The sequence below is a fragment of the Medicago truncatula genome, chromosome 8 (assembly GCF_003473485.1).
Source record: "Medicago truncatula cultivar Jemalong A17 chromosome 8, MtrunA17r5.0-ANR, whole genome shotgun sequence".
Classification (NCBI taxonomy): Eukaryota; Viridiplantae; Streptophyta; class Magnoliopsida; order Fabales; family Fabaceae; genus Medicago; species Medicago truncatula.
In genome coordinates this window covers 1,755,750-1,769,582 of record NC_053049.1, presented here as the reverse complement: position 1 = coordinate 1,769,582, position 13,833 = coordinate 1,755,750, and the positions used below count along the sequence as shown (strand labels likewise).

General features: G+C 31.3%; 2 protein-coding genes across 3 annotated transcripts; one reads left to right on the top strand and one right to left on the bottom strand.

Moving 5' to 3' along the window:
- Positions 1-1,796: 1,796 nt before the first annotated feature.
- LOC11419880 (FCS-Like Zinc finger 3) lies at positions 1,797-2,752 on the top strand. Its single transcript, XM_003626718.4, has 2 exons — positions 1,797-2,047; positions 2,385-2,752. Exons 1-2 carry the CDS (start codon positions 1,872-1,874, stop codon positions 2,554-2,556), a joined length of 348 nt encoding a protein of 115 aa, XP_003626766.1. The 5' UTR covers positions 1,797-1,871; the 3' UTR covers positions 2,557-2,752.
- A 3,266-nt stretch (positions 2,753-6,018) lies between these two features.
- On the bottom strand, positions 6,019-10,409 carry LOC11410159 (probable serine/threonine-protein kinase PBL19). Of its 2 annotated transcripts, none has more exons than XM_024773508.2 (5): positions 10,227-10,409; positions 9,351-9,763; positions 8,628-8,888; positions 8,121-8,243; positions 6,019-6,816 (listed from the first exon to the last, which is right to left on the bottom strand). In XM_024773508.2, exons 2-5 carry the CDS (start codon positions 9,702-9,704, stop codon positions 6,247-6,249), a joined length of 1,308 nt encoding a protein of 435 aa, XP_024629276.1. In that variant the 5' UTR covers positions 9,705-9,763; positions 10,227-10,409; the 3' UTR covers positions 6,019-6,246. The 2 variants fall into 2 exon arrangements, with proteins under 2 accessions (XP_024629276.1, XP_003626764.1); XM_003626716.4 differs by having other exon boundaries at positions 10,129-10,382.
- Between the last annotated feature and the right edge of the window lie 3,424 nt (positions 10,410-13,833).

The following is a 13,833-nucleotide window of genomic DNA, read 5'->3' as shown; positions in this document are numbered from 1 at the left end:
AAAGCTAAGTAACCGTTATATAGCACACATGAGAATAACCATCTCTCAGATATGCAACATGTGATTAGGGATCAATTAAAGGACACATGTAAGGTGATTGACGCGCGGAAGCATGCTCGAGTGTGATACGGTGCACTGATATTGACGTGTTCCTTCAAACATCGTGTCTTAGCATAGTGGGCGTTTAGTCCACGTGTCAGTATGAGATTGACCTTCAAACCGATTCAGAACAATTTTTATTATTATTTACATAGTAAAAAGCAACAAATTTAACGGGTGTACTAATAAAAATAGTACAACAGAGAAAAGGCCAAATATTGAAAAGGTTGGGAAAAGTTCTTTTGGAAAAAAGTGCAAAAATGCATGAACTGGTCCCAATGGCTTCAACTTTCAAGTTTCAGTTCCATGACCTCTGAAAACAGTCATTGGTTTTCTTTTTACAATTTTATTTTTTTCCTCAATTTTATTTTTTCAAAAAAGATAAATTTATATATGGCCCTAGTGTGGGCTATTATGGTACACCATGAATTGTAAGGCACTTGGATGGTCCCTACTCGTCAATGAAGCTTTCATCTAACTCATTACATGATTGATTTTATTGAACAACTCTTATACTAGAACATTCATAATTCTTAAACGCTTATTACCACCACATTTTTACACTCTTTATATCGTGTTCATTGTATATTGAATTATACTTAGAGCAAGAAGGTATAGTGAAACATAGGAGCTAAATAAATTGAAATTCAGTGTATTGAAATGTAGAGATTAAATTGAAAGATATCATATAATATATAAAATTGAAAAATAAACTATGAAATATTTATAGATAAAAATTAAATTGAAAACAAGTAATGTATTATTGAATTAAAAACAAGGAGTTGGCTTTATGTAGAGCAAAATACAAACAAATCACTCATTAAAAATGTCTTCATATTTAATGAGAGTTGAATCTACAATCTTGTTGTTGAATCAGTTTTTTTTATAAACTTAGTCAATCTTTATTGACACATTTTTTTATAAGCTATAAATACTATATTTTGTGTATATTTATTTTAAGCAATTGTGAAAATTATTTGACAAGCTAAACATGAATACCTTTTTTCCCTAAAAACAAAGTATAATACCTTTTTTCGACATGTTACATCCTTGATGACGACATCTAAAGCAAAACAATCTAAATTATTAATTTTTCTTTTTGCTTTTTGTTTTATATTCTATTTAAAGTAACTCACATAAATAAAAGCTTTACTGTACCCCTAAAAAATGTGTATATTTTCTTAAAAGAATTTATATCAAATTATTTTATTATGAAATAATATTGAAAAATTATGAATTAAAAATACACACCTAACAATACCAACAAGATTTTCTACCTATACAACATATATACATGTGTGTTTTTCCTAGCAACGTGGTTTTATCTATAGGTAAAGTTTTTAAAGTAAGATTTTCTACGATTGAGCTCAAGTGGTTAACGAACTTCATCAATGATGAATTGTTTGAGAGAATTCGAATTCAATTTTTAAGTTGAACAATTATTGATCATGTTATCCTTACCTCACAACCAAACTTCGAATTACCATAATATATCTGATAAAAACACTATTCATTTAATTAACAAATTAACATATTGTTTCAACAAAAAAAAAAGGCCTAAAGAAAACACAATAGTTAAAAATCTCATTATTTGTGAATATCTTTATTATTATATTAGTATTATACTATATACTAATACTAATATACTATGCTATGTGCTATACCCTATACCGTCCAATTTCTGTGACCCTCTCATTATATAATTGCCCATTTTCCTTCAATTCAGCTCCCTGCTTTTTCCAACTCCTTCTCTCTATCTCTCAACTCAACCAATGGCTGCTAACTATTCTTTCTCTTCTTCATCACCATCTTCTTCAATCCCTTCTCCAAAATCAAGCATGTTTTATTATGGTGGAAGTGAAGATTTCTATGATGAACCTCACTTCCTCCAAGCTTGTTATCTTTGTAGAAAACCTCTTGGCCAAAACAAAGACATCTTTATGTACAGGTTAGTTATTTAATTACCTCAATTTTCCTTCATCTTTTTCTCACACCCCAGATTAATATTTATACTTTATATCCATAATATTTATACTTTGTTTTACACTTAATTTTCATGTAGGTCATAACTCATAAGGACTAGTATATATATTTTTTTCTTGTACTATGCTTTAGAAATTTTGACTTCAATTTTCTAGTACAAGATTCATTGAATAATACAGATCTAGAAAAAAAAATTTGATATAATATAATTATTTGGATTATTAGAGAACTTTTTTAATTATTTGGATTTTTATTGTTGAGATTAGTGTAATTAAATGAGTTTTGAAATTGTGATTTTTCAGAGGGAACACACCATTTTGTAGCAATGAGTGCAGGCAAGAACAAATAGAGATTGATGAGTCCAAAGAGAAAAGTTGGAAGATTTCAACCAAAAGAGGTGTTAGAAATTCTGAAACTAATCAGAATTCTTCAAACAATAAGGCTGTAAGATCAGAATCAGTTGCAGTGGCCTAAAATCACATGACATGAATGGTGTGAATGAATGCAAATTTTTGAAAAAATTATGAAGTGGAAAATTAAGAGCAATTAATTTCCATCATCAAGATTCTGATAAAACAAGGATGAATCTTTGCTACCTCTTGTAAAAAAAATTGTTGGAGTTTCAAGAGAGATAGAAAGAAAAAAAACTCAACAAGGAATTTTGGCTCTATGTTTTTGTTTTTGTTTTTTATTTGATCCTTTTTATTTTATTTTTCTCAAATTTTCTCTTCCAAGTTCTATAAGAAAAAATGGATCATAAATATTATGATGGGTTTAGTTTTCCATAAAATTGAGACAACAAACAAAGAAAGTATCAAAGATACTTTATGGAGAATCTAGATGGGGTGAAACTTTGTTACATCCTTTCATCATCATGTGGTGTCCATTCCTTCAAAAAAAAAAAAAAAATCATGTGGTGTCCATGGAAAAATTATCTTTGAATAAAAAATCCATTGGTCAGTAGAAAAATTCTCAATCTATAGATTGTAGAATCTAGAATAGATACATGGAATTATGACATGGTAACAAATTAAAATTGGATTCATTAAACCAATTAAAAAAAAAAAACTAAAGCATAAGATCTAAAGTGTATAAAATATGCATAAGATCTAAAACCCAATAGGGTAGGCAGTTCAGGCTCAATTCAATAGCATCAAACACATGAAATTGTTGTATTGGTCCCTTATGTTTGCTCGAAAAATCTTTAAATTTATCTGAATGTATCTTTCGATGACACAAATATAATACGAAATAAATTTCGATTAGTTTTTTTTTTCTTCCATCGAAAGTTATCTTGTGATCGATTTTTTTTTCCTTCAAGAGTTGAGCAACCTTCCAAACAATAATGGCCATCAAAACTATCGATTCTCCAATCTCTCTATTAAATGGATCTTCTTACTAGTTTGTTTGGAAAAGAAGAAATTGGAAGGATAGAAATCGGAGGAAGAGAAGTAAAGAGATTAATATATTATTTGTTTGGTAGGCGTGTGTGTGACATATTTTCATTTTCTTTTCTAATAATCAGAGATATTAAGATTTGGGAATTGGGACACAATTTTTGAGTGAATCACCAAAACGCCCTTAAAATTGTTAGTATATGTTGACACAATGTCAAATTAACATACTTTCATCTTCGACAACTCGTTGTAAATGACAAAATAAATCAATTCGAATTGGATCATCTTAAATTAGGGATTAATGATATCATACAACTTTGAAATTTTGCTATTTTGTGTTTTGATCCATTTAATTTAACCGTTGAATCAATTTAATTCATTTTCTACGAAAAAAAATTAATAAAGAGGTAAACATGTTATGTTTGATAATTGATGTCAACAGATTCTATTGCGACTCTTTAAAAATAATTCATAAATTAAAAAAAATCAAATGGTTTGGTAAAGACTAAAGACTTGTATCATCTTGCATTTTTAATTTTTAAAAAAAATCATCTTGTATTTTTAATTTTATAGATTTTCTTAGAGTTTATTGATGACAATAATTAAATGGCCCGCCTCTATAATGATGAGGAAAATTATTTAACCCAAAATGAAAGAAAAGGAAGAGAAAATATGCAAAATTATGAAAAAGTATTTTGATACAATAGTTGTTTATAACTACTTTATGTGGAGTGGAGCAATTGAGTCGAAAAAATGTGTAGCTATCAATGTGAGTAAAAAGAAGCAACCATCACATCTGGCCCCAACCATAGAAAAAGCACAAAATGAGGGCACCACTCTTGTCTCAAGGCAGACAAAGTAGATGGGAAATTTAAGATGGTTAATTTGTAAATTGAATTATATGTTTTCTTTGGAGTAATTGAAATTTATGAATATTCATTTAATTTAATTACAAATAAGATACATCAATTTATATTACATATTTTTGTTTATATTTAAGGCTGGAGTAGTATAATTTAATTTCGCACTTTTCTATTTGACACCTTCTTTACCTAACCTAGTGATTTTCTCGCGTGTCATATGTACAGGGTGCGTGAGAAACTCATAGGGTGAAAAAAGTAACTGTCTTTCTATTTTTCAAATGTGATTAGAGTGGAAAACAGGCAATGCCACCAAAGAGAAAGGCAACTAAACTAGTCATGTGTCTCTCTTGGTCACCTATTGTATATCTCAAACTTATTTTTGAAAATTCAAAGAATTTAATTACTATGCATTGATATTTAAAGCTGGTTAATCTGTGAATTCAATAATACTGGTTGATTTATAATTTAGTTAACACCTTTTTTTTTACAAATGTGATAGGTAGAGTGAAAAGACTTGGGTGACATAGGCTTTTGTAATTTGGAAGCCTTCGTCGAGTCTTGGCGTTCTCAAAGCTAAATACTTCCACGACAAGGATTTCTTGGAACCCAAGTTTCACATGGAGGAGCATTTGAAGTTCTCAACCCTTGATACATCTTAGTTAAAGATGGAAAGTTGGCAACTGCGGATTTTTTTATGTCTGGAATAGATTAGAAATGACGGCAATCTCCGCCCCAGCATGCACTCCTCAATCCCATCTTCTGGATGTTAAGATCGACCATATCTTGTCGGCAGACCTCGTGTCTTCGTGCAGAAATATTGTTCGGTCCATTTTCAATGAACCAGATGAAGCAGCTATACTCAGCATGCCTCTTTTTTTTAGTACTCAAGCTGACTGTCGCATATGGCACTATTCAAGCGACGGTTCCTATACTGTCAAATCTGCTTACAGCCTCTGTATGAAACAGATTATTGAGTCCTCACACGAACCGGTCAGTAGTAATCGACAAGTTGTTTGGAAGTTTGGCGTTCCTCAAAGTGTCCTCTCCTTACTGTGGTGCCTACTTCGTACCTGTCTTCGTACTCGCGTGAACCTGCTCAGTGGAGGTGTTCAATGTCAAGACATTTGAGTGAAGCTATCCATGACAATATCTAAGTGGAAATTTATCCACTTAGATACTGTCGTAGACAGCTGCACTCAATCATTCGTTGGCTTTGCAGAAAACTTTTGTAGAATTTGGAGTAAACTTCATGATGTTATGGAGCCTTTGGAAATGCAGGAACAATAAATTGTGGGAGAATAAATCTTCCACAGTTTCTTATATCATCAATCATGTGATGAGTGGAAAACCATTCAATAACATCACTCCAACCAATCCTTGTCTTGCAATATGCAGCTGCAGTGAAACAAACCTTCACAGGACTATGGTTCAAAGACACAGAACAGCTTCGAACCCCTGTCGTGCTTCTGTGCCTGAGGCAGAAGCTTTGACCTTGCTTGAGTCGTTGCAAACTGCACATGCCGAAGGATTTCAGCGTGTTATTTTCTATCGTGATAGAAGAACACTTGTTTCTACCCTAAACTCTCGCTGCCTATTGACTGAACTAGGAGAGATTATATCTCAACAATAGAATAAAAGTAGATCAATCAAATATTTAAAAAGAAAAGTAAGCTATGTACCATAAAATAAAATCACTTAATTACCATATCAACAATACAAATGCCAACTAAGAACTGCTATATACTATATTTAGTTCCCATTCATATTAAACAAAATATATGGCTACTCAAAAAAATCACTAGTAATGTAGTGTTTCCACCATTCTATACATCAATCATATAAAAACTTTATGCATTGTGTTTAGTATCCATCACTCATCATTGCTGAGAAGAGAACAGATGGAACTATGTAGACACATTGGCTCTCTGTTGAATCATAAACATTTTTCTATTAGCACCCTCCACATGTTCACCAAGTTTTGCAAGATGCTCCATTCTCTTTCTCCATAACTCCGTAGAGCCTGATGAATTTGACTCTTCTTGATGCTCAAATGAATCATTTTCAGATACCTCAGCACTGTTAATCTCATTAGGGTCATGATGTTCTTCTTGTTCTTTATCAGAAGCTTGGATTATTTCCTTCAATCTCTCTACTACCTGACTCATTCTCGGCCTATCTTTCGAGCTCTTACGCAGACAATGATCCGCAAGTTTGGCGAGTTTTCGTGCCGCGTTAATGGAATATTGTCCTTCAAGTCTTGGATCCATTATCATGTCAAACTTTTTGCTATCAGGAGGGTAGTTCTTCACCCACTCCAATAGTTTCTGTTCCGTTTTTGGTCGGTTTCTTGTCAATGAACGCCTACCGGTAAGCATTTCGTATAGCACAACACCAAAACTCCACACATCACTCTTGGCGGTGAGATGGCCTGTCTCAATGTAATCTGGAGCGGCATAACCATGTGTCCCCATTACCTGACATAAACAACATGTTCGAGATGGTTATCAAATCAAGATTCAAATCGTGAATTTGAAGACAGTTTTAGAAATCGTGAGTCAGATTTTATTATATATCTTAAGATAAATTACACCAAAAAATATGACATTTATAAGTAAAAAACAAGTGACGTGACCAAATTCTAAGCTTATCCATCATTCAATATGAACATCAAAATAATTCAAGATTAAGTGTCTGACTGTACTAAGTTTAGGTAGTAATTCATTAGAAAGAATTGAGATTCATTACAGTGAATCAGGATTCAAGAATAGATTTATGTCCAAATAGATACATGCTAAAGATTCATATCGTTTGAGTTCAGTTTTGTATCGAATCAGGATACAACTCGCATGTGTCTTAAGATACTGACAACTGTGTTTGAGACAGAAGTTGGAATCTAAGCAGAAGAATAGTTATGTAGCTTATGTTGTACATGTTGGAAGCTTTATCACCAACAAGAATCTTACAAATGTTGAATTTTATAGTTAAACTTGTAAGAGATTTCCAAAATAATGGAATCAAAGAAATCACTCCAGAAGATGTGTCGCTTCATGGATTGTATATTAAAATTAATAAGATGTGCTCTTAAATGATTGCATGTGTTTAATCATGAATAAATACATCTCTTCTATTTGAATTCGTTCATGAAAGAATGTAACTCTTTGTCAAGAACTATTTCTTCTCATCAAGTGACAAGTCGTGTATGTTGCTCTATAAATAGACAACTTCACCATGCAAGAAGAAGAAAATAAATAATTTGTTTATGTTCCTAAACTCTGCCAAAATCAAGACTCCAAATCATTTCGTCTATTCTCTTATACGCAAATTAAAGTTAGGGAAATATTGTTCTGTAAACTTTCATTGAATGGTATGTTTTATAGTATATGTGCAATCTATATCAAGGAACTCCAAAGTATCATGAAGGGGATTCACAGGTATTCTATTACAGCCAGTTTAGCGAAACCAGCGTGACGGAACAAAACTAAAGCTTACTGTTATGTCCTGCAGTGGAGTAATTGCACAATCATTTTCTTCATCCAGCGATACTAATGATACTAATGATGGGTACCAGAAAATTAGAGGACACAGAAAGCAAAAGTTTCATTGTATTGATGCCAAACTTCAGGCTTGTATCAACTCTCTTTCTCCTTATCTATACCTTAGTTATTTTTAGGGTCCGCCACAGGAAATTCCAACTTAATGGTCTCAAACATTCAAATTTGAAGAAAACAAATGCAAAGTAAAAATGCTAATGAATAAATATAAGGCACACAACACTTACAGCAGTTGAAACATGGGTATCCCCAGCTTCCGGTCCCTCCCTAGCGAGTCCGAAATCAGAAAGTTTTGGCTTAAAATTTTCATCCAGCAAGACATTTGAACATTTAAAATCGCGATATATTATCTGCATCAACACAATACAAAATGTTAAAAGCAGAGTTCAGCATGCAGAAAATGCAGTAGAAGATGTAAATGTTATCTAAACTGAGAAAAACAATTGAGTGATAGGCGATTGCCACTAAAAATATAAAAAAACCAATAGTGTATACATTAATGCTCCATCAAATTGCCACTGTTAGTAGATTATATAAATTCATGCATTCAAATTGTGGGGAATTTTGTACTATAAATAAACATAATTTGTCTCCAATATTCAAATTCTTAAGTTTAATATAGTTGCACGTTAAACTGTATGAACCAATTCTTGAAAAAACTTAAATGATTAGGTCTAGGCATGTGAAGGGAAGCAGAGATAACATATAAGCATTCAAATTGTGTTGATTATAACCTGGACTTCTAATTCTTCATGCAGATAAGATAAGCCTTGAGCTGCTCCAAGTGCAATTTCAAGTCTTGTTTTCCAAGGAACAGGATCATAAGATTTGTTGAACAGATGAGCTTCTAAGCTTCGATTCGGCATGTATTCATACACAAGTAATCTTTGAATCCCTCTCTCACCATCCACAGCACAATATCCAATAAGCTTGACAAGGTTTGGATGCTCCACAACACCAAGAAACTGAACTTCAGTTAACCATTGCTTATGACCCTACATCACACAGATACACAAGCATTTTAAACAAAGGAACAAATGTGGTGAAGCAAATCTCTATCTGTGAAATTCAAACTCAGATAAATGAAGAATCTTGCAAACATGAACGGAATTTTAGTACTAGACTAAGACAAGCAAGAATATGTTTGCAGCACCAACACATCATATGAAAGGTGTGTCAGTGTCAGACATTGAAATGACACTGAAACATGCATTTTCAATCAATCACTTCTATTTTCTCAAATTTTTACCGGTGTTTACAAGTATGTGCCAGTGCTTCATAGAAGAATAGCGACTGTTATTTCGTCGAAATAGCTAAGATAAAACTTAATTTTATTAACTCAGTGTAACTGTGTAAGTAACTTTACACTAACAGTCAACAAGAAAATGCAATAATCATATGTTTGTTTGTAGCATTCTATGACAAACTATTCCTAAGAAATTTCATGAATCTCATACCTGCAATGCATCCTTGTTAAGCCTTTTGATGGCAACTAAGACAGGATCACCATTTCCACCAACAGGCTTAATTGAACCTTTAAATACACTTCCAAAACCACCTTCTCCTATCTTAAGAAGCCTATTGAAGTCACTCGTCGCACGGCTGAGCTCTGAGAAAGAAAAAACCCTCAAATTATGGCCCTTCTCCTCATAAAGTTTTGGTATACCCCTAGGTGAAGAGGTAGATGAACAAGAAGACTTTGTAACTCTTTCAGATCCTGAAAACTGATGTTTCTCTTGCTCTTCTAGCTCAGGTGCTGATCTTTGACCCCTACCTTTGTGTTTATATTTGAAATAGGAAAAACACTTCATTTCATTCACACAATTCAATCACCTATGAATATGATTCTCATGTACTGTAACAAATCAACCTGCAACCATTTAAACAAATCATAGAAACAATGATTATCGCGAATAAATCATAAAAAATGGAACGGAACATTCAAAGTCATGGCTCAAATGGTTCAATGATTTTCAAGAATAAATTGATTCTCGGTTCAACCGTTCGGTCTGGTTTTTAAAACACTGATCATCATACAATTTCCTACTAAAAAGGAGAAAACAAAAAAAACCAACTCATGAATACCTCTTATGCATCTAAGATCCAAAATGCAAAAAAGTTTGCAAATTTATGCAACCAAGATAGAAAGTTGTAAACAAGAAAATACTACATAAAGGATTAACAGAGAAAAGCACATGAGAATTTTTAAAAAAAAAAAAATACAAAAACACTTACGAAATGAGTTAGAATATGGTAAATCACATGAATAAGCCTCAGAAGAAAAAATAACTAAAAGGGTTGAAATTTCAGAGTGAAAATATTGAAATTCTTACAAGTATATTGAAGAACACAAAGACATGTTCTAGAGGTTTGGTTGTGATTAGCACAAGAGAATGAGAAGGTTGTTCACATTCATTCATTCACGTGTATAATTGTCAACTTTGTCTTTTGTTTTTCTTTTCCTTTTTTGGTTCTGTTTGTGTTTGTGTCACGGAAATCAAAGTACTAAGAAGAAAAAAACACAAGTTGCATGTAGTTATGTCTTCTGTCATTTGCCACCTTTCCCTATTTGACCTGTTTTGTTTCATTTGTCAAAGAGGACTGCTTTGACCAAATAGGTTGAGTTGGACACTTATTTTTTTATTTATAAATAAATTCAGTATCTATCTCTCAAAACAAATAAATAAATTGAATTGAATATCTATGTGTAAGTAATCAAATGTCAACAAATCTTGACTCGGTGGTAAAAATGAAGAAATTGTAAGTAAAAAAATGATATACTAAAGTCCTTTAGAGTATATTTAGATTAGATGGGGTAATTTTAAATTTAAGGGAAATTAAATTTAGACTATTCAATTAATCTTAATTAAATTCACTTCATTTTAAATAGTTATGTTTTGATAAAGTAATAATAATATTCCTCATTCTTAAATTTTGTTGAGAGATAGTTTCACCTACAAGTCTTGTGAAGCATTCTCTAATTAATATGAAATAATATAGTTTTTTTGCCATATTTACTCTAAACATCTTTTATCTTTTATTTTAACTATTTTTGTGGTATCGCTTTGATTCCATAACTAATATCTTTTAAATATGTCTTTATTAAGCAATTTGATTTATATTTTTTTTTGGTAGATAATTTGATCATTTCTGTTATGAACTTATGGTGTTAACTTCAAATGTCTTACGTGAACCAACATTATGGATGACCTATCATAAGTTTTATTAATTTTTTTAATCTCAACCGTTTAATCTATTTATCAAACAATAAACTATTGGATCTTTGAGATCTATTGAAAATAATATTACACTGGCACCACTTAATTTTTAATAATTTTCTAAAAACTTTAAAACCGGAAGGAGTATAGTTAGCTGTCATCATTTAAATCAATCATGTGATATTAAATCTTTGAATTAACTCTGTTGGTACTATAGCTATTAGCTAGTCCAATTTTTACGTCAAGAGTTTAATTATTTGTCCATTATTTTTTTTTTGAAGGATTAATTATTTGTGCATATCATTGCATGTGGTGGTCAAACGGAAACCGTGTTTGAAATTGAGGGAAACCAAAATACTACTCCTAGTATTGGGTTTGAACAAATGGATTACGGGTAACACTTTGGTGAATTTGAGTTAGATGATTTTGTTTTTATCTCTCTTCTAGTTAAAAATTCTCTTTTATCAAAATAATTTATTTTAATCAGTTATATATCATTCTCTCTCATCTAAAATATACTAAAGTCATCAAAGTCATCAAAATGCAAAATCACTCAAGTATTTTCCATAGATCACAACTCACAAATCTTATTTTTTGTTTCACCCACCTATAGTACCTCCCATTTTTATTTTTATGAGAGAAATATATGGTGAATATCGGATAATGATGTATATGTAGACTTTATTATAGACAACATACATTATTTAATGAATAAATATAAAATATTGATTTTTGCTTATAATAATGACCGGAGGATACAAATAATATCCCACGCTTGAGTAGGTAGAATTTTAGGGTTTAAACTTTAAACATCATTTACAAAGAAAGTTATACCATTCTTCAACAAATTAGGTAAGCAAGTTCTTAACTTAATTCTTTTATTTTGTCCAAAAATAATACTATAAGATTTTCTCTTGTCTTTTTGGGTTTTATCCGCAAACAGGAATTTACATACGTAAGATGTATAGCTTATCGTCCAAGAATTAGGTGAATTTCCAGTTTCCATAGTCAACGGGAACTTGGTTGATTCGAAGTTTGCCAATTACAACTAATAACAAATTTAAAATTGTGTATTAGGTATTGTCACAAACTTTGATTTGGTTTGACTATATATAATAATATACTATGAGATTTATAAGTTTTTGGGTAGATAGTGACTAGATGAGATTTATGTTAACCAGTTAAATCACATCAATATATATGACTTTTTTTTCTTAGGGGATCAATATCTTCTATGATTTTATATGGCAAATGTTGTCATAACAATAACAATATTATAATACTTGTATTTTTTTAATAAAAACCAACGGATAAAAAATGCTCTATAAAGTATAAACAGTTATTTGCACCAAAGCCCCTTAAGTTATCGGAATGTATCTTTCGATGACAAAAACTTATTAAAATATACTTTTTGATTGGTCTTTTTTATCGGAAGTTGTCTCATGATTAGCTTTTTTCAAAGGAAAAGAAACTTGAGGGGTCTATAGAGCAACCTATAGAACCAAAAACCAACTTTACTAGGAAAGAGAGGTTAAGGCCCAATTAGGCCCAAATAAATGAATAATTAGCATGTGAAGATTTCAGTAATGAGGATATATTCTATTTACACCCAATCCAGATTTTATAAGGCAAATTTAGCAATGCAATGAGCCAAACAATTGCCTAAAGTTTTAGTGATTAAACGACATAGATCTGAAGCTATTAACTAAAGGACATCAATCATACATTTGATGAAGAATAGAACCTTGAAAAAAGTATCATTTTATAGGATCATAAGCATTGGATTGGACATAAAAAGTTTCAAGTCAACGAAACTTCCTTTTACCGTTAATACATTGCATAGCGTGAAAATTTTCAAAAGTTAAAATTGCGTTATCAATTATAATATGGTTAGAATCAAACTTTATATCATGTAAAATATAAGTTTGCCGATTTTTTAACACGATATTTAGTTCAATAACTGACTAAATCCATCTTGTTGATGTCTTCTTTAACAATATCTCAACGCTTTTAGTAGAATATAGCGGAGAGTCAATCTAACCCTAACTCTGAGGTAGTACTGGGAGAGTGACACGACTTTGAGAATGAGTCTTATATAAAGTGGTATTAAAATGAATGTCGCTAACATTATTCCTTCGACTTTATTTTTATAACAATTTGTTTGACTTTTTGAAATTTTAATACTAGCTCACCTCTCATATCTGCATATTCTTCCATATACCGCATTGGTTATATTAGAGGGTAGACTTGATGTGAATCCCTTGAAAATTGTGGTTTAGAATATTCTCAATTTCTTCTTCTCGTTTGCATGCAAGTAGCATTCATAAGCTTATCAATTATATGTTGTATTTGTTTCTTTGACGAGTTTTATGGTGAAATGATTGTGTACTCCAAAGATGAAGAGATTCAATGCAATTTCTGGCTTATTAAGAGTAACATATATCTTTAAAATTTTATTGTTTTGGTCCTCTTTAAGCCAAATTTGCTCGACCTTTTTACTCCTAGTTTTGTGCATAGTACCATAAATATAAGGGTTATTGTCAAGGAAAATAGGATTGTGATCAGATATGAGCTTCAGAAGGATTATAATATTTGTGTATCTATGAAACTTTCCTTTCCTGAGAGGTAACAACCATTGTTGATGTTCATGGTTTTAGTCTTGTGCTGATTGAACTTACTAGTGAACATATTGTTTGTACTTTAGGTTACCTGATACATACAT